The sequence below is a fragment of the Triturus cristatus genome, chromosome 2_1 (genome assembly GCF_964204655.1).
Source record: "Triturus cristatus chromosome 2_1, aTriCri1.1, whole genome shotgun sequence".
Classification (NCBI taxonomy): domain Eukaryota; kingdom Metazoa; phylum Chordata; class Amphibia; order Caudata; family Salamandridae; genus Triturus; species Triturus cristatus.
Window position 1 is genome coordinate 191,800,363 of NC_140581.1, and position 21,570 is coordinate 191,821,932.

The 21,570-nt window shown below is 44.7% G+C and overlaps 1 protein-coding gene across 1 annotated transcript in view; it reads right to left on the bottom strand.

Moving 5' to 3' along the window:
• CFAP53 (cilia and flagella associated protein 53) overlaps window positions 1-21,570 on the bottom strand; it is a 137,016-nt gene that overhangs the window by 7,950 nt on the left and 107,496 nt on the right. The window contains exons 6-7 of the mRNA XM_085629703.1: window positions 19,457-19,673; window positions 13,822-13,924 (exon numbers count right to left, since the gene is read on the bottom strand). Coding sequence (XP_085485829.1) covers window positions 13,822-13,924; window positions 19,457-19,673 — 320 coding nt within the window. The remainder of the gene's footprint in view (window positions 1-13,821; window positions 13,925-19,456; window positions 19,674-21,570) is intronic.

Genomic DNA, 21,570 nt, shown 5'->3' on the forward strand with positions numbered 1-21,570 from the left:
GGGCTGGAAGTATAGGCTCACCCTAGCTGCCCCGTTGTTTGAATCTGAAAGGTTGGGTAGGCTTTGGCATACGAAAGGGTTTGATAAATGGGACTTGATCGGCATCTCCAGGGTTGGAGATATGCTGATTAAGGGTAGGGTGAAGTCCTTTGAAGAGTTGCAGAAGGAGTATGAGTTGGGGGCGTCTGAGTTTTTCCGATATGTTCAGGTGCGTCATGCCCTGCGGTCAGTCCTCGTGGAGGGTGAGAGGGTGCCTGAGTCCTCGCCTTTGGAGGACCGGATCCTTGATGGCCATATGCCGGAGAGCACAATCTCGCTCATCTACAAGAAACTGATAAATGTTCGGGCTGATATGCTACTGGGGCTGCGGGACCAGTGGACTAGGGACGGACTCGAGTTGGATGATGAGGACTGGCAGTCTGCTGTTTCCTCTCCTAAGGAGGTTGCGATCCCGTCGCGTCTGAGGCTGGTACAGCTCAAGATCCTGCATCGAGTGTATGTGACGGGGCCGCGACTGGTTCGTATGGGATTCTCTGAGGAAGGCCTATGTAGGAGGGGATGCGGTATGGTGGGTACTTTCCTACATATCATCTGGGAATGTGGTGTCATCACGGAATTTTGGAGGCGAGTTCATGCGGTGATGGGGGAGGTGACGGGCATTGCTATGCAGCCGGAAGCGCGGTGTTGTCTCCTGAATGTCTGGGGGCCCACTGACCATGATGAGGCACAGACCCAGTGGGTGACCCTGGGTAACATGGTTGCTAAGAGGGACATCGCGCGCTTGTGGGGTTCCGGGGGGCCCCCCACGTTAACGGCGTGGAAAGAAAATATGGACTGGAGTATGCTCAGGGAGAAGTCAGTATATTGTGCCAGAGGCCGCCCTCGGAAGTGGCATGCCATCTGGGGGCGATGGAATCAATACAGGGGGGGAATATGTCTTGCCCCTGATCTGGATCCCCCCGAGGAACAGCTTTCTTCTTGACCTTCTTTCCAGCTCAGTATGCAGATGTGATGGTTAATTGACCTCTTGGGCCTCTGCTTTTCCCCCTTTTTCCTCTTATCATAGTACTGTGACTGTTAGACGATTGGGGTCCGGCTCCCCCTGAGGGGCTATCACCGTGGGCATTCAGTGTTGTTGCCTTGCTGGGGTTTGTTGTGTGTTTGTAATTATTAAAAATGGAACCTTCTCACTGCTCCTTCAATGTACTGTGGACGATTCTTTGTACTCTCCTATCGAAGCTGCCGAACCTCCGGGTTGTCGGCTGAATAGCTGTGTCCAGATTCTTGAAGAAATAAAGGTTTTTAAAAAAAAAAAAAAAAAAAAAAATATTTGTAAATGAACTGTACAAATGTTCACAAATATATCAGCAGTTAGGAAAGCCCAAATTAAGCACTTGTTTTTTTTCATTTTGAAGCGTGATGGAAACAAGATAAAAGCAAATCAATACACTTGGTGATGTGCAAATGAAATAGTCACTGAAACCGATTTCCACACATTGTTTGTGAGCTTTATAATTTTATCAGTAAAACTGTATGTCTCTTCAAATTTAGTGGCCATTTCAATGGACAGTGTACTGCCTGTAAATGACAGTGCACTACCACACCATGCTTTAGTTATATATTTGCAATAGAATCCTCCAAACTGCACCACCGGCTACATACACACCCTTAGTGGGAGAGGCCGATTTGTAACACTTATTCTTTTCGTGACACCTGTGTGTTTCACTATCCCTATGACTTCATTGATGTAACATTGATAGCAGCACCCCCTCTCAGACAATTGTTCCAGCACTACTGCAAGGCATGTAAAAACAAAATATGAACACTATTTTGTTTAATTGCAATTAATGCAGGCACTGATTATGTTAAAAAGGAAACAATTACACTGTGATAACCAGTATAGATTTACCTGATTGAATCTTCACCATCGCCATAGTAGGAGTCCCACGGTAATTACAACAACGGTGCTATACATAAATATTAACAGCCACAGGGAAACTAAGTGACATTGTTAACCAATTCATGTTGTTTTACTAGAACCAATCTTCAACTAATCAGAGCCCAGACCCTGAAGCATTCTCCCCCTGCAGAGCCAGCACACAGATTCAAGCAAGGAGTGTTAAAGGGACTAATATATTAGGTATATAGAGCAGTGAGCCCCAAGGAGAAATGGGAGGGCCGCATGTGAATGTATGGAAGATATCAAGATTGGAGAACCACAGTGTACAGGTAAGTAACTTCCTCCAGGACTGAATCTTTTATAGATTCACATTCTTGAATCAGACTAGTAAGAAACACCATAGAGAAAAGGGACAGTGGGTATGGCAAAGCCACTCTCGTATAAGAAATAAACATAATTTAAGAAGTGAACTGTCAAGAGAAAAGTCAAACTAGTAAATATATCAAACATGAAAACCTCTATAACAGCATTGTAAAATCTGATTTCAAAGCAATAACAACATTTCTGTACCTTATTGAAAAAGTCACCGTAATACTGCCTGTTCAACGGCGGCATCAGCCTTCCACAATGAGTCCAAACAATAATGCTTGGTGAATGTATCAACATTAGTCCACATTGCTGCTCTGCAAATGTCCGGTAGTGACACTTCAGCAAACAGGGCTGTGGACACAGCCACTTTTCTCGTAGAATGTGACAAAACGTTTGTCGACAAACCTTTCTTCCTTTGTTGGGGCAAACAGTAATTGCTCCAGAAACCCAACAACACATTGACAATGCGTAGCCCTTTCTAGGTGGAGCAAAAGATGTAGGAAGCTGGTTGGACTTTCTAAAAGTCTTTGTTCTGTCTTTAGAAAATAAACTTGGGATTAGTTCTCAAGATTATTCGGTCATCCTTGAATTGTAAGAAAGGTTCTTGAATTTTGCTTATTCGCCTTGCTGAAGTGAAGGGCCAAGAGAAGGGCCATGTTCCACGATACATAGTTTATGTTCGCATTATGAAAAGGTTCAAATGGGTCTTTCATGAGCTGTGATAGGACTGTATTTAACTACCAGGATACCGGAGGACGTGTCATAAGAGGAAAACTCTGACCAGTCCTTTTATGAATTCCTTAATTAGTCTAGTAGACTATAAAGAAACTTTGCCTTCCGAAATCCCAAAATTGTCCCTCAATGTACTTTAACTGAAGTATCTGCTAAGCCTGACTTCGCTAGGTGACGAAGGTAAGTCAGTAACTTTTCTGGAGAAGATTTAAAGGGATGTAGATTGTTATTATTATTATTATAGTTTTGTAAAGCGCGCATCTTCCTGCAATGGGTTTCCTGGCGCTAGGTGAAACTGACAGGATCTCAGGTACTGTGGCATTGCGTTCCATAGTTTGGGCCATAGGTGGAATGCCTGTCCTCCTTGGCATGCTCGAAGGTAGCGATGTGGAATGTAGAGAGACACCAGATATCTGAGATATTAAGGGCCTTTATTTGCTCTTATTTTGTGCATGCAGCATAATGTTATGAAATGAATTCTTTTTTCCACCGGTAGTCAGTGTAGCTCATGCAAAAGCTTAGCTGTGAAGATACATTTTGGCAGCTTTAGAAGCATCCTTGCGGTAGCATTTTGAAATAGCTGCAGTCATTTAAGAGCACCCTTAGTAACACCCAGATATAAATGTTGCCATACTCCATTCAGAAAGAATCAATGATTGTATCACTGTTCTTTGGGCTGGGAATGGTAGGCAGATAAGAATCATTTTCAGCCATCTAAGCATTCTAAAGGAGGAAGTCACTACCTTGGTGATCTGGGTGTTCATTGAGAGCTTGCTATATACCCAGAAGCCCACGTTCTTAACAGCAGGTATTGGGGTGGGGCTAAGCCTAAGCCTAAGAGTCTTGGACCATAGGTGAGTGCCCTACAACTGGTGCTGCTTGCCTACCACCAACAATTCAGTCTTTTCACTGTTCAATTTGAGGTGGTTGGTGTTCATCCAGGCCAGCACTTTAGACAGGCAGGTATTTGGAACATCGCATTCTGGTTTTCCTGGGCTATCATAGAGACGATAATCAGCGTGTCAGCGGCTTATGAAAAGAGAGTAAAACCAGCGCTCTCTACAATGTCAACCAGAGGGCATACATACATATTAAACATAGTTGGGCTGAGGATCGAGTTCTGCGGCATACCACAGGATAGAGGGTAGATCTGAGAGCAGTGCTGAGTTTTGTGCAAGCATCGATCTTGTACAAAGGACTTGAATCATCGCAGGGCAGTGCCACACACCCCTATGTCTTCCATCTTTGTAGCAAGAGGTTATGACTGACCGTATCAAAGGCGGCACCTAGGTACAATAGAATCAGACCAGTGATGCCGCCTCTGTGCAACTGAGTTTTAAGATTTTCCTTTACTCCCAGTAGGGCTGCCTCTGTACTATGCCCAGCTCTAAAGCCTGATTCGGACTGATGGAGAAGATCATTGCAAACAACAAACATTGTGAGCTGTCTATTTATGTGTTTTTCCAAGATCTTGGCCAGTATTGGGAATAGTGAGGTAGGTCTGTAATTTGCTCAGTTGCTGATGTCCATCTTTGGTGTTTTGAGCAATGGCCTGGCCATGGTGTGCTTCCATGCCTTGGGAACATATCCTTCTCTTAAAGAGCCGTTCAAATGTTGTGCAAGATTCTCCAACACTTGCGGGTCCAGCTTGCCCCAAAATATGGGTAGATATTGGGTCTAGGGGGGAGCCTGATTTTGTTATTTAGGAACGCTGTAAATGAACCCAGGTCCAGAAGTCTAAATTCTTTAATTGCGTGGGGGATGGGGGGAGAGAGGACTCATGAGAAGATCCCCCTCAATCAGTATCTGAAGGTGTCTTGCTAGATTCCAAGTCTGGATTTTTCTTGAGTCATCCTGAGAGCTATCATGACTAGCTGGACTAGTAGTGGGGGAAAGAGGGGTCAAGGTATCCGCCACCTTTTCCACCCTCCTAGAACTGTCTGAAGGGTCATCCAAAGTGAATGAGGCTTGAATGTCAGCCAGGTTTCAATGCAAAATCAGGCCAGTTTATCACATTTGGAGCAAAGAACTGGGGCGGGCATATCTTGGTGGGGTCTGATACGCTTTTCACTACTTGAAAGAGGGGTTTCAAGCTATTTTGAGCTTTAATGATTTTGTCTGCAGAAAACAATGCTCTCAAGGTACAGCAGTTTTTATGATGGTCCTTTAGCACTTGTTAATAGACTGATTTATCCCTTTCTGCATAGGATTTTCTCCAAGTTCTTTCTAGGTTTGCATTTCCTTTTTTCTTCACACAGTGCCTTGTTAAACCATGGTGCTGAAGGGAGTATTATGTGATGCCTCACTTGAGTCAGAGGAAGAACAGCATCAACAGATGATTGGAGCCAATTCTCAATGGTGGTCGAGTCCGCCTCCACTCCATGGCTCATTGTTGGGCCACTAGTCATTAGATTCAAGGCGGACATATCAATTTTAGACGGTTGTGGATAAGTCATGATTTTAGACGGTTGTGGATAAGTCATGATTTTGGTTGCTATGTGAGGATGGGGTATTGAAGAAAAATGGTTGTAACGCCCTGAACGTCTCAGGATCGTTTAACAGACACGACAATGAGGACGCAACCACTTGTGAAGGGTTAGTTCTTTTAATGAAGGCAAATAAAATACAAAGAACAAACAAAAGTTATAGTCACTGGAATCCTCCAGGCTAAGTACGTTACCAGCCCACAGCACGGATGGTCCTAACCGTCCTCTGCATATACGCCGATCCCGGCGTATGCCAACAGAGGGCAGAAATGAAATGGCCGACAATGCCAATCGGTAGGCTGTGAGGGGCACGAAGAGTGTTGGGGAGAATCGAGGAGTCAGGGAAACACCCAGCCGGGGTCTCTACCTGAAGGGAGCAGCCGCTCAACCTCTTCCTCAGACTGCACCGGGACGCGGAGTCACCTCCTGGTGATGCGTCACCGATACCCCAATCACAAGCAAGAAGACTGAACCGAGAGCAGCCGCTCGATCGATCCTGTGGACTTCCGAGTCTGTAACGCGGCAAACACCTCCTGGTGTGCGTTACAGCTGGCAGTCCCTGTGTCTCTGGTCGGGCTGGGAGTTACGCCACTGCGCTTGGACTCAGCTGAGTCAAAAAGCGAAGCTCAATGGTTGACCGGTAGAGCTTCCGGGTCCTTCACAGGTGACGATGGGGCAAGACACGGCCCAGGGAGTAACGACTCGACCTACCTCCGTTCTTGCCTTACTGGAGCACCACTCCGGAACACTGCTCTTCACGAAGCAGGTACGTCGGTGTAAACACAATATCCGACAGCCTTGTACCTCCCGGTTCCTCCCTTTATAGGGCGTGTTTTCCTTGAGTTATGTAACAGCTCTCCTGTTTACATAAGGGCGTGTTTCCCTTGAGTTATGTAACAGCTCTCCTGTTTCCATAAGGGCGTGTTTCCCTTGAGTTATGTAACAGCTCTCCTGTTTACATAAGGGCGTGTTTCCCTTGAGTTATGTAACAGCTCTCCTGTTTACATAAGGGCGTGTTTCCCTTGTATGACAGGAATTCTTGACAATGGTATTGCCAGGAGGTCAGAACACACCAGGGAAATTGGGGAGTCAGAAGGAATGCCCTTCGAATTTGAGAACTGGGGGTCAAGCAAATGACCCACCTTATGTGTAGGCCCTTTATTATTGATCTTAATGTCTAAGGCTTCGATATCCTTTATAAATGATGGGGCTGTGATATATTCCTTACAATCAATCAAAGTAAATGTTGATATCACCTACTATCGTGAAATTGGCGTATTTCAGGATATATGGTGAGAGGATCTCTAAGATCTTGGTACACCAATTACCCGCTGGTTTAGGGGGACGATACATTAGCGCTCCTGACAAAGCAAAGTTGTTTGATATTGAAAGGGAGAACAAAAGACTCTCACAGACAGGAGTCTCCAGGTTCCTCATTCTGCATCGATATTTTGATTTGAAATTGATTGCAATTCCATTCCCCCCGTCCTGCTCTGACGATCAAGTGTGATCATGCTATACACACTGGGCAGAGCAGCAATTATGTCCAGAACCGAAGCTTCATTATGCCATGTTTCAGTCAGGAAGAGGGTGTCCGGGTTATGGTCAGTAAGATAATCAAAGATTTCCCTTTGGAGCCACAGTTAATACTAAAGCACTGATATTGACCCGTGTCTGTCTTCCATAGGTAACTTTTGGGCTAAGGCCAGGTATCAAATCGATTGGTTCCCCAGTCGCAGTGTTAAAGTTGTATTGTGCACATTTATCATGGTTGACACTTAATAGAGAAAAGGCAGGCTGCTGGCATACTGGGACGGAGAGTGAGTAGGCGCTGTGCTGAATATACTAACTTCCCTGGAGCAATTGGGCCATCATTTCGGGCCCCTGGTCCCGTTTAGGCACGAACAGGCACAGACAGACGCAGGCGAACTTGTCTTTGGCGTGCCTTATGATACACCAATAGCAGAATCTTTTCCTTTTTGAGCTGTAGGATTTACTTGTGGCCATTGCGCGTGATTTCTCAAGAATTGATTTTCATTCCTGTGGAATGTTCAGCAATCCAAACTCATTGTCATGAGGAGCAAAACTGATAAACTGAAGGACTTTATTTGAGGATGGAAAATATGAACTTTGTTCATTGAAATTAGATTCTCCACAGATTTGAATTGGATGTGTGGGCACACTGATAGGAGAAGATATTCTGTTTACCAATATTGTCTTGCCCATGCTGGAGATATCAGAATTTGGTGGCATGGTTCCTGCTTCATTTTCCAATTAACTTTGGGAATGAGAGGGAAGGTGGAAAAAAGTAAGAAACATTCCTATTCAGGCTATTAGAAATGCATCTTCCCAAGACCTTTTCTGAGGAAATCTGCTTGCATACATCTTGCATTTCTTGTTTTGAAGAGTTTCAAACAAATACAGATTTGGGGAACCCCACTGTTTGAAGACCTGAAGTAACTGCTCCTGGTTAATTTTCCATTCGTGGCACTGTTTCGAGTCCTGCTCAGAGAATCTGCCCATTCGTTGTCCACCCCGGGACATACTCCACTTGTAAAGCGATGTTGTGGGTAAGGAACCATCTCCATATTTAATGGGCTTGAGAGGACAGTATCTTCAATTTAGTTCCCCCTTGCTTGGCGATATAGAACATGGTTGTGGTACCGTCCGTCCTCACAAAGTAAGATGAACTGCGAATTCTGGGGAAAAAGGATCGTAGGCCTAGGAAAACAGCCTTTACCTCCATAAGGTTGATGTGCATTTTTTACTCTTGAATGGACCATTCTCCATGAATTTCAAGTTCTTGAAGGTGAGCTCCCAAACCTTCTAAGGAAGCGTCCAATGTCATCACAAAATGAGGATGCATTGATATGAATGATAGGCCCAGAGAGATAGTTCCCTTTTTTCTACACAGTGATATTGCTAGTTTCATAGTTAGGGTAATGTTGACCATGTCCTTGACCATACCTTGGATTTGTATCAATTCTGTGTCAAAATACTCCTGCAGTGGTGCCATGTGCAGATGACAATTTGGAATCAATGCAATGCATGAAGACATTATTTCCAACACTGACTTGAATGTCCGAACAGAAGTGGACTGTTTTCTTGAAACGGAAGCTGTTCTTTCCATTATACGTTGATTCTCTCCATAATTGTATAAGCCTTGGCGACCTTTCTCAGTTCAACTTCAGACCCAAACTTTTGAACAGCCAAAGACAGGCCAAAGTAGATCTTCTTGCTGAGCAGAATGTGTCCCCTTGACAAGCCAGTCGTCCGGGTATAGAAATTCCTGGTGATCATTTGTTCTTAAGAATGCGGTTACAGCGGCCATGCATTTTGTGAAAACCCTGGGAGCCGATCGTAGCCTAAAGCGAAGTTCCTTGAATTTGTAGTGGCACCATGCCACCTTGAGCCTCAGAAAATGCTGATGTTTCACATGTACGGGGATGTGGAAGTACGCTTCTAAGAGGTAGAAAAACGGCATGTAATTGTGACTGCCATCTAGCCACTTCCTGGGCTTTTTCTCCCATTGAGGGCTTTCTATGCGTCAGCTGCTGTGAATAGAAGGAAGCGGAGGAGGCTCTGTACTGCTGTTGAGCTTTATATTGAGGCTGATGTTCCTTCAGGGATTAGAGTCGATACCTATAAGAGTGGTAGGAAGGTCTTGCTCTGAATTGGCCTCTCCCTCTGCCTCCATAAAAGGGTTGAAAACATTGTTGCTGCAACGTCCCCAGAGAACGTGCCGTGTCGGTATTAACTTTAATAGATTGTAGGGCATCATCGACATGGTTTCCAAATAGATTATCGCCATCGAAAGGCATATCCAACATTTTTGCCTGAACTTCCAGGTGGAAGGATGCTGCCTTTAACCATCCTTGCCGGCATAGCACAGCCACACCCTCCATTTGCCTGAAAGCTGTGGCGGTATATCCATAACTGCGTCAATAATTTCAGAAGAAGCTCTTTCTCCTTCTTTCAGTATTTCTTTGGCCTCTTTCCTTTTTTTGACTGGTAAAAAGTCAATAAGTCTGACCACATCTGTCTATTATATCACTCTAAGATGCATTAGACATTCCAATGGAAATGGCTGCCACAGCCAAACATGTTTTTGCCAATGTTATCTAGCTATCTTCATTCTTTGTCTGGTGGTGCTGAGCACTGTGTGGAAGGGTTCGTGGAGTGCCTTTGGGCTGCCTGCATGACCACAGAGTCAGAGCAAGGATGTCCTATTAGACAGGTGGGTGAATTTTCAGGTGCTTTATATTTCTTATCGAGTCGGGGAACGACCACTGAGACAGAAGCTGGAGTTTTTATACCTTTCAACCCTTCCACCCAAATGTAATCCACAATGAGAATGGATCTAATTGATTTCCTCGCTGAGTCCTTGAAATCATAAAGAAAACATTCCATTTGTTTTACTGGCAGAGGTAAGTTAACTCACTTGGAAGCACGTTCGAGGAGTTCATGTAAACCTCCTATATCCTCTTGAGGAGAGCTTGCTGCTTATGGTGACAGCTAGGGAGACAAAGGGGCGATACAGTCGAACCACTCCTTAGCAGAGCATAATTGATCCTGAGGAAGTTCCTTTCTTCAGGCGATCATCCATGTCACTTTCAACATAGTCATCCCTGATAGTATTGGAGGCAATACACACTTTTCTTTTTGTGATTGAAGACCTGCAGGACTACTAAGAAGGGATGCTGCACCGGGTGCATCAGAGAGCCCTAGAGTATGTAGCACTGGAACATTTGCTTCAGGAAATCTTTTATATTAGAATAAGGGAATGCTGAGAGCTCCACTGACAATAGAGCAGCTCCGGTTTTATAATAGCTGGTATAAGCCCAGAGCTCTAACATTCCAAAGTTTGTCTTTCTGTTTCTCTCTCTTTTTAATTTAGAACATTCTACCCTCAGTGGTTGGGATGTTCTACTAGCCTCATTGCCCTTCTGCCTTGGACTATACCCGTTGTTACAAGATCTCACCCTTGGGCTTATAACTTGGGTTCAGGCCCTTTAACAACCGGTATAGCCCTCAGCAGCGGGCTATAAGGCTATAATAGTCATGTAAGTCTGAGACCAAAGACAAAGGCACAGAAATGGTGTTATCACATGAACCATGTTGTTCTTTATATGGCCTATCATGAGGGTAGTGGTCCTGGAAAGAGTCGTAGTGTTGAGTCGCTGGCTAGTGTCTGTCTTGAAAAGAATAAGTTCCTTCCAAATATATGAAAGTCTCTCTACCAGGGACATTGTCATCGGTATCTTGACATTTTAAATTAAGTTGTGTGGGACAGTAAACTGGTCCAAAAAGTCCCTCATCCCCAGATGAATCTGTTTCAAGAACCTTGTTCAATATCTATATGGCCCAGTTAGCAAAGATTGCAGAGCATTTTGGCTTTGAGATTATATCCTATGCTGATGACACCCAGCTAAAGTTTTCTCTAGGCCAAGACCTGATGATAACAAAAAAACGTTTTTCATCAGGAATGCTAGCAATATCCAACTGGATGACGGAAAACTGTCTTCAGCTAAATCCAGAGAAGACAGAGATCATGTTGCAGGGAAAAGTCCCCTCCATCTGGTCGGATGAATGGTGGCCACACCAACTGGGCACCGTTCCGATGCCCAAAGTAACTATAAAGAATTTAGGCATAAAACTAGATCAAGCTCTTACGATGAAAGATCAGATTGAGGCAACTACGAGCGCTTGCTACTATTATCTACGCCTTCTGCGCAGAATCTTCCCCTTCCTCCCCAGGACAGTTCAAAGAACGCTGGTCCAGGCCATGGTGATAAGCAGACTGGACTATGGAAATGCGCTAGTAGCAGAAGCAAGTGAATCACTGCTCTCCAAACTCCAGGTGGTCCTGAACACGGCGGCCAGACTCATTCTGAACCGCCCTCCTGAAACACCCTCAGCGCCCCTACTGAGGGAACTGCACTGGCTTCCAGTGAAAAAACGTTTCCATTTCAAGATCTACAGCCTCACCTACAATTGCAAAAACAACAGTTGATGGACAGAATGCAGAACAATGTCAGACATTCACTCCAGTACAGAGATCTGGGCATTAATCCATCGTTTTTTTGCTCACCATGCCATTCCAGTTTGAACCCAGCCATATGCAAATCAGACTTGACCCTGTGCCTCATGGGAACAGTCCAGCCCGAACAGCCAAGCCAGGTCCTACCTGGACTGGAAACAAGCATCCTAGGACCGGTTTCGGGGTTTCACCCCTCTTCAGCCAGGATGTGGGAAGTGTATGCCCAGACGTGGGTCCCGTGCTTACCACGCCACTGGAGTCAAGCTATCCTGGCTGAAGAGGGGTGAAACCCTGAAACCGGTCCTAGGATGCTTGATTCCGGTCCAGGGAAGACATGGCTTGGCAGTTCGGGCTGGACTGTTCCCATGAGGCACAGGGTCAAGACTGATTTGCATATGGCCATGTCTGAGCTGGGGTGGCGTGGTGAGCAAAATAACGATGGATTAAACCCAGATCTGTGACTGGGGTTGAATGTTTTGCCAATGTGCAACATTCCATCCATCATCTTGTGTGTTTTGCTGTTCGCCCTATGTGGGAAGGGTATGCCCAGACGTGGGTCCCGTGCTCACCACGCCACTGGAGTCAAGCTATCCTGGTTGAAGAGGGGTGAAACCCCGAAACCGGCCCTAGGATGCTTGATTCCGGTCCAGGGAAGACATGGCTTGGCAGTTCGGGCTGGACTGTTCCCATGAGGCACAGGGTCAAGACTGATTTGCATATGGCCATGTCTGAGCTGGGGTGGCGTGGTGAGCAAAATAACGATGGATTAAACCCAGATCTGTGACTAGGGGGGAATGTTTTGCCAATGTGCAACATTCCGTCCATCATCTAGTGTGTTTTGCGCCTCACCTACAATGCCTTAAAAAGCAAAGGTCTATTTTACCTTTAAAAAAGAAGTTAACGCCCTATGCCCCAAGGCGAAATCTCAGATCCAGCGACAAAGCCTCACTGTGTGTCCCCTGTATACGCCGAAAACGCATGAGGGGCAATCCAAAATACTGGAGCGAACTTCAATTAACTCTGGATACTTTTAAAGATTCCCATTGACGGGATTGTCATAGTCGAAGAAGTGGTTGTCATCAGTTTCTTTATCGACCAAGAATAGGTCATTGTCGTTGTGGTTACCGACGCCATCACTACTACAGAGGGTGATTTTGCAGTCGATGATGCTCCCATCGACATAGCAGCTGTTAACGACGGATCCCTCGTCAAGCAGATTTTTGTAGATAAAAGCTCCTTCAAAAGGGGTAATAGGCACTGACGAAGACTTTATGTGAAAAGAAGTTGGACTGAAGCCTTCCTTACTGACAGATTTTACAGACTCAGAGTCCTTACTATGAGATTTTGATTTCTTAGGTTCCTTGTCATATGAGGTAGAGCCTACATTTTTATGTTTTACCCCACTGGGGAAAGACGTCCTCATCCTCAGATCCTTAATCAGAGTGAGTCTTTTTCTTTTGGAGCCAAAGGAGTAGTCTGGCCTCCCAATCTTTCAATGTCTTATCAGAAAAGGATCTGCAATGCCTACAATCTTTAGGCTTTGATGAGGATGTAAGCAATATTTTATGGGGATCTTCAGAAAATAGCCTATGCTTTCCAAAAGACTTACAAGGTCTGAACAGCCTCTTTTTAGATCTCTCCAACATGATGCCATGGTAAACAAATTGAAGTATTGCACCTAAGGGTTGTTGAAAGGTCAAATGCCTCACTTCTGGAAGAAGAAAAAAAAGGTCAAAAGGTGACTAAAGCAAAGAAACTGAGCAGAGCTCAGGGAGCCTCTCTCACACACAATGTGCGGTTAGAAATCCGCGGAATGATGGCCCTGCAGGGGAAGAGTGCTTCAGGGTCTAGGCTCTGATTGGAAGAAGTTTGGTTCTATTAAAACAATGCAAATTGGTTAACAATGTCACTTGGTTTCCCTATGGCTGTTCAGGTTTATGTATAGCACTGCCTGTTATAATTACCGTGGGACTCCCACCATGACGAAAGAGAAGATCCAAGCATGGGATACTGGAGAGCTAAAATGATCACAGGACACAAACATTGTTAATCTCAAAAAAGTAGAAGTTGGTTAGATTTCAGTGGGTGCTTGTAAGCAGTCCAAACACGGGGGATAATTTCAAGCATGAACGATTTATTACCACTGTATGTAATGGGATGAAATTCCAATAAACATTCTAATGTACAATGTTAAATCAACATTAAATGACATTTTAACAGGTGAGTGATATTTTAGTCTTTTCTGAGTGATACTCTACTCTCTTCTAGGCTTATTTCACAACAGGGACACTTACCGTAAAGCTCTTTCCAGTTCTAGATGCTTGTGCTCTTCAATAGCCTTCTCTAAGAATTCTCGGTCACGGGCAAGTTCTTCCTGTTTACCTGCATTTCTTGCCACTGAGAAAAAGTACATTTGTTTTTCATTTTAACACATGCATTCAGCAATTAATTTACTTGAAGATAAATAATGCAAGATGTGATAAAAAATACGGTACAAAAGGGGGTGGTGATGGACGGAGCATCAGAACCAATCAAACACTCACACCCAGTCAACAGATCCAGGTTTGACCCATCACCGTTCTTTAGTCCACTCTGCCACCCCAGTTCAGACATGGCCATATGCAAATCAGTCTGACCCTGTGCCTCATGGGAACAGTCCATCCCGAACTGCCAAGCCATGCCTTCCCTGGACCGGAAAAAAGCTTCCTAGGACCGGTTTCTGGCATTTCAGCCGTCTTCAGCCAGGCTTGCTTGAATCCAGTGGCAAAGTGAGCAAGGGACTCACGTCTGAGCATACCCTGCCAATTTATGGCGAACAAAGCGGTACAAAAGGGGGTGGTGATGGACGGAGCATCAGAACCAATCAAACACTCACACCCAGTCAACAGATCCAGGTTTGACCCATCACCGTTCTTTAGTCCACTCTGCCACCCCAGTTCAGACATGGCCATATGCAAATCAGTCTGACCCTGTGCCTCATGGGAACAGTCCATCCCGAACTGCCAAGCCATGCCTTCCCTGGACCGGAAAAAAGCTTCCTAGGACCGGTTTCTGGCATTTCAGCCGTCTTCAGCCAGGCTTGCTTGAATCCAGTGGCAAAGTGAGCAAGGGACTCACGTCTGAGCATACCCTGCCAATTTATGGCGAACAAAGCGGTACAAAAGGGGGTGGTGATGGACGGAGCATCAGTGTTTGATTGGTTCTGATGCTCCGTCCATCACCACCCCCTTTTGTACTGCTTTGTTCGCCATAAGTTGGCAGGGTATGCTCAGACGTGAGTCCCTTGCTCACTTTGCCACTGGATTCAAGCAAGCCTGGCTGAAGACGGCTGAAATGCCAGAAACCGGTCCTAGGAAGCTTGTTTCTGGTCCAGGGAAGGCATGGCTTGGCAGTTCGGGCTGGACTGTTCCCATTAGGCACAGGGTCAGACTGATTTGCGTATGGCCATGTCTGAACTGGGGTGGCAGAGTGGGCTAAAGAATGGTGATGGATCAAACCCAGATCTGTTGACTGGGTGTGAGTGTTTGATTGGTTCTGATGCTCCGTCCATCACCACCCCCTTTTGTACTGCTTTGTTCGCCATAAGTTGGCAGGGTATGCTCAGACGTGAGTCCCTTGCTCACTTTGCCACTGGATTCAAGCAAGCCTGGCTGAAGACGGCTGAAATGCCAGAAACCGGTCCTAGGAAGCTTGTTTCTGGTCCAGGGAAGGCATGGCTTGGCAGTTCGGGCTGGACTGTTCCCATTAGGCACAGGGTCAGACTGATTTGCGTATGGCCATGTCTGAACTGGGGTGGCAGAGTGGGCTAAAGAATGGTGATGGATCAAACCCAGATCTGTTGACTGGGTGTGAGTGTTTGATTGGTTCTGATGCTCCGTCCATCACCACCCCCTTTTGTAGTGATAAAAAATACAGCATCAACATTTAGCAGAAGTGAGTCACAAGGAAAGTTGCAAACCCTGTTTCTAACAACAGATACAGATTAACCATTGATTCATGCCACAGGTTGTAAAGTTACGTAAAGGCAAGTCAACTGAAATTGTTAATTAGGTATGCCCAGAATAAGGCCCTATTAATAATGGCCAGGGGTTAGGTGCAATATTTATCACACCTGCTAAATAACTATTCTGTGGGATATATTTACCGGGTGCAATAAATCGGTATTAGTGCGAGTCTTGCTTTTAAAATGTGACCAAGAAGATTAATCCACGTACCACACTAAAAATGAGCATGTCCCAATATTTTTGACGTGTTTGTCTCCCTTCAGCTCCCAGCAGGTTTGACCGGCAAGTACATGGGATGCAGGGTTATCACACTTAGGCCCGGATTCTGAGTGGGTCTGTGCTCATGGGTCAGAATTTCAAGTTGTGTGGCAGTTACCAAACCCAGTGTTACCGCGTGCAATAAATACCACACTGAAAATGTCGGCAGGTCAAACATGCCGGAATTTAACTGGGGAAACAGTATGGTATTTACAGTGGTATGCATTTTTTGATGTGAAACGCACCAAAATCAACATGTTATTATTGCCTTGGAATAGGTAGGTGTTATTTATGGCACCCAGGGACGGTTTCTCCATAGGAGCAGAGGATCACTGCCCCCGCCCCCGACTTACACACTGCTACGCAGAAGGTTGGAAAAATAAAAGGGGAATGAAGGGTTTTATTACAATTTATTTTTCCAGTTTTCTGCCAAATGGAGAGGACAAGGCGGGCCTGTGCGTCATTGCTGCTGATTGGCAGCAATGACGAGTGGCCCCTTCAGTTTGAAGTATGCATGTCTGTTTGGCTGGCTACCATGCTACGGCCAAACCGACAAGCGCTTTTCAAACTCTCCAACCCAGCTGGGTTGAAGAGCAGGCACAAGCCTCCAGTGCCTTTTAGAGCACTGAGGCAGCCTGCTCCAGCCAATCCAGTTGCTTCACTCATGCTGTTTCACTAACTATAACGGGGGAATTTCATTGGTTTTTTATCAGTAAAATTTCCGCTAACTATAACATGTGTGAAACCTATGGTTTTTTCAGTGAATTTGCAAGGTTTTTTAAATGCTAATTCCTAACTATAACGTGTGTGAAACCTATGGTTTTTTCAGTGAATTTGTACGGTTTTTTTAAATCCTAAGTTACTTTACGCCATTCGTGGCGTGCGCGCCCACTTAACGCAGTTCGTTCGCTTCGCGCACCGTGCGCGCACAGTGAGCACCATTTGCACACGGGGTGGGGAGAGTGTGGATAATTCTTTTTTTTTTTAAATATTTTTTTACCGTACGCGTACGGTAAGCGTAATCGGCGAAATTAGCGAAAAAATAAAAATTCCGTTTTTGGCCTTGGGGGATCTTTTGGGACTCCCTCAACATGGCTAGGTGTTTTGGAGCTGTCCAAACAGCCCCTTTACATGTTTTTGTGCTTTGTATTTTAATCCACACTCTCAGTGCGAGAGAGAAAATGGCGGCCGCCGCTTCCTGGTTTCGGCCGATTCGAATGTTTACTAAGATCTAAGAGCCAATCAGAATCGCGCTCGCGCACGCCACCGTACGCGTACGGTAAGCGTACCGTAAGCGCACCGTAAGCTGGCTCAGATATATATATTGATTTAAAGGCTATTTTCTCAGAATCTACTGAACAGATTTACACCAAACCTACAAAAGGCACTTCCTTGACCTGAGGACTACCTCTCTGCCAAATTTCTAGTAATTCTGTTCAGCCGTTCGGGCTGTAGCTGTGTCTAAAGGTCCTATGGAAAAATGCATGGGAAAAACGTGTTTTGGGACCCCCCTTTTATCTCAGCCCCCGCTTGACGAATCCCCCCGAGACTTTCAGGGTAGGAGCGGAGCGTAGCGCCCCACCTATTTTGAAAAATTCGCGAGGATTCGTCGACCGGCGCCAAAGTTATTCAAAATAGAATGTTGCGGATTTCCTATGGAAACGTGGTCCTAACTATAACTACCTACTGGCGACCGTCAGTAGGTAATATATATATATATATATATATGGATGGATGGATGGATGGATGGATGGATGGATGGATGGATGGATGGATGGATGGATGGATGGATGGATGGATGGATGGATGGAGGCTTTTAAATATGCTGTTTTCTCAATACGTAGCCAGAGAAGTTACTTAGGAGATGGGAAATCTGGGTTTGTGGTTACTGAGATTGCTTCAGTGGGAGTTGACTCTCTTCTTCGATACGTTTAACGTTGATGTGGACGTTGAAAGAAGACCTAACTGGCTCTAGCGCTTATTAGCATTATTTTGTTTCCTTGATATGGAAATGAGGGCACATATGGAGACAGACAATCAGTCTTAGTTGTATTGCAGGGTCTTTGCCCTTGAGTGTTTTCTTTAATATGCAGCTTTTCCTAGACTAATGTGACATCTAGTTCATAGAATGCTGCACCACAGTCACCCTGGGTAAAGGTTGTACAGTGCAGGGCGCTTATGAAACTGCATTGATATGCTACTTCATGTTCTGCTGCAACTTTATACTTGTTACAAATTATAAAATGCTAACAAAAAGTGTTTGTTAAAAAAATATATATATTTCTAGTATTGAAGACTCCCAGCTCAAAAGGTGTACATGTGATGCGATTGTCTTAGAGAATCAAGTACAATCGTAAAAATAAAGTAGGCTTTAACTGAAAAGGACAAAGTACTGAAATTGCGAAAATGGTAATACAAAGTAGACAATATTTGAAACAACGAAAGCAGAAGAACTCTGTCCTATTTCAAATTAAGTGAATAAAAAACTCTGCACAAAGTAGGTTACTTTGAAGAGGAACAAGACAGGAAGAAATGATCATATTTTTCTTTATATTACCTTTGATTACTGCATTAAAAACAGAACTTCATACCCATATTCATGCAGATCACATTATATCTATGAAATATTTTAAGTAATTACCAGGTATAAGGTAAATCTGATTTTCAAGTAACATAAGAATATACAAAAATTTGTTTATAAGTCATATAATTATATGCAAGGGGTACGGGATGATAAAACAGGTGATCTTTGGGCTATGGAGACATTTAAAGAAACACTGAGCCTTGAGACATGGCTATTACATGGCTCCAAAATGTATCAGTGACATACATGGCTACCCGTTGTGTACCATCTGTATCATTATGTTTAATGGATACAACAGCCTGGAAGTCAGTTGCAGACACTTACGGTTAACTATACATCTATCAGTCTTTGGGCCAGATGTACGACCATTTCATTTAGCGCCTCGCAATTTGCGACACATTGCGAGTCACAAATTGTGAGGCACTAAATGAAATGTACAACAGTGTGTTTAACACTGTTTGCGATTCCCAATGGGGTCGCAAATTGCGAGGCTCATTAATATTAATGAGCCTCTCGCAATTTACGAGCCCATTGGGAATGCCAGCCCTCCCAGGGATGGTGGCCTGCTGGGCTCAGCAGACCAACATGTCTGGGACTGCTTTTAAATAAAGCAGTTTAAAAAAAAGAGATTTATGCAGCCCGTTTTCCTTAAAGGAAAATGGGATGCATTTAACCCTTTGCGAATGCATTACCACCTACTTGAAGTAGGTGGTAATTGCGGTCACAAACATTTGTATATGGTTTTTAGACTCGCTATTTCGGACGGCACGTCCCTTCAAAATAGCAAGTCGCAAAACCAATTTAGCAAGTCGTAAAAAAATTGCGACTCGCTAAATAGGCTATGGCCCAATAGGTTTTTGCTTGCGCAGACGGGTTCGCAAACCCGTTTGCGCATGCAAACATGGGTCATACATCTGGCCCTTATTCCCTTAATCCTTCCATTTAGAAGAGTCATCATTTCTTTTGATAAGCCTTCACATGATCAATTCTTGCACATAAAATATAGGAGTATAATATTCTTTATCTACTAACCAAAAACATCAGCATGGAGTATAAAAAACATAACTCTAAACAGATGCTTACATTTTTCACATATCTGCAGATGTCGGATATCCATAACCTCTTGCATTAAGAGGTCCCGGGCTTCTCGTTCTAACCGCATTTGCTCTGCACGCTTCGCCCAGGTTTTCTGCAATTCTGCGTCAATCAATTTGTCCATTTCTTTCTCCTGTTGTTTCTCCTCTTCTAACTGCCTGGCTAGGTAGTCCCGATAGATCTGCTGCTCCTTGCGCATCTCCTCCTATAATACAAGTATGAAAAAAAATCTCATTTTGGGTTTTTTAATTTACTTCATATAACTGATTCTTGCATTTGTCTCACCCAGAAGCATATAGGATTCAGTGTTCTTGGTGACTTGTATCCTTCCACAGCTTTAGGTGCTTCATTCAGGGAACTACTTTTTTCTTTTCCCTTACACTAGGGTGACCAGAATTTTAAAGTAAAAAACCGGGACATTTCACAAACTTAGAAGGACTGCAATGTTACTTCAAGCGAGCGCATAGAATGACAGCGCTCCTCAGCAGAGAATTACAGAACAGTCAGTTAGAATAAACATGAAATGCAATTTTTAAATACAGTGGCTTGCCTGTTATTTAAATTTCTTCCATGAAAAAACAACTAACTACCCCTGCTTTGTAAAACATAAAAAAGCCCCTTTCAACCCTCTTTAAAAACCGGGACATGAGCTAAATGTCCTGCAATCTGCCGGGACTGCTGGTGAAGCACCGGGACCCTCGTGGCAGATCCAGGACGCCTGGTCACGTTACCTTACACCGTCATGGGAGTGCATATGTGTTTTTGTTCTCTAACCCTTGTGCTCCTTGCCCATTCACTTTGCCCTACACTGCTCACTCTATGTTGCTTCGCCCGCCCCACGCGGGCATCCAATACTACCTCATCCTGCCCCATGCTGCCAGCTTTTTAAAAGATTCTTTGCCACTCTGCTTCTCTGTTGCTTCCACACCCCTTCCAGCTTGTCGCTCCCTTCTCACCCCCTCTAAATTTATATCACTGGTAAAAGATGATTTTTTGCACCCACCATGCTATCAGCAGTTGTCCATCTTAAAATTGGCTTTTTGTCACTCGAAGAAGACCACACGCGTGTGCGCATATGCATGCATGCACAGCAGGCACCTTGAAATCAGTATGTATTATTTTAACACATCCTTTCAAAGACAACCGGTGTGGACCCACTGCGACCATGTTTGAATGAGTTTGCTGAAATATTATGAATGCAAACAAAGCTGGGGGCACACACATTCACCAGAGCAAATATTACAAATGCATTCAACCACGAGACTAAAATACACAGCATTCTTGACACCAGTATTATTTAGGGTTACAAAAAACATTTTGTGCAGCTGAAAAGGAAATTCTGATTTAGAACACCAAGATCTCCAGACAGCAATCCCAAAACTCATCCGGATAAGTCTGCTTATTGTGTAGACTTTTCTGGACCAGTAAGACAGGGTTAGGGTTGGAAAAGAGAGGGGGTGGGGGAGGAGGAGAGGAATCTTTAAGGATGTGTAACAGGGGTATCCTGAGGGGTGGACAAGCATGCAAGATGTTGGACGTGCTCTGAGCAAGCTCTGCCAGGCTCATTCAATCCCTCATCTTCCTCGCCAGCCCAACCAAAAAAGAATTGCCTGCGATCCTGGCAGCTCATCCTGAACATGTCGCTAAACGGCCAAGGCAGCTGCGGGGCGCTGCAATGGAGCTGTCTGCCAGAGAGGCCCAGATCCCCCAGGGCTGTGCCACATCTCCTTTTAAACTGTATTTGGGACTGCGGGAAGAAGAACGCCTGGCATGGCACAACGATCCTGAGACAATTCAGGGACTTGAGGGACTAACTGGGGTCAGCCCCACCTCGTCAATGCACTCTTGCAGCACTCTTGGGCACCGCCACCCCATGGCAGTGTAGCTGGCCAGCCAATTCACGGCAGAAGGCGCATCCTGTCTATGGCGTAGTGGCTGGCCCCATTGTGCTCTGCTATGGATGCTCTGGACATATCAAAGACCTCCTCACTGATGAAAAATCAATAAAAATGTGTTTAAAAAAAAAAAAAGACCTCGTCACTGAGGTTATCTAGACTGTCTTCCATGGAATAAACATTTTCCTGAATAGTTGGTCCCCTTCA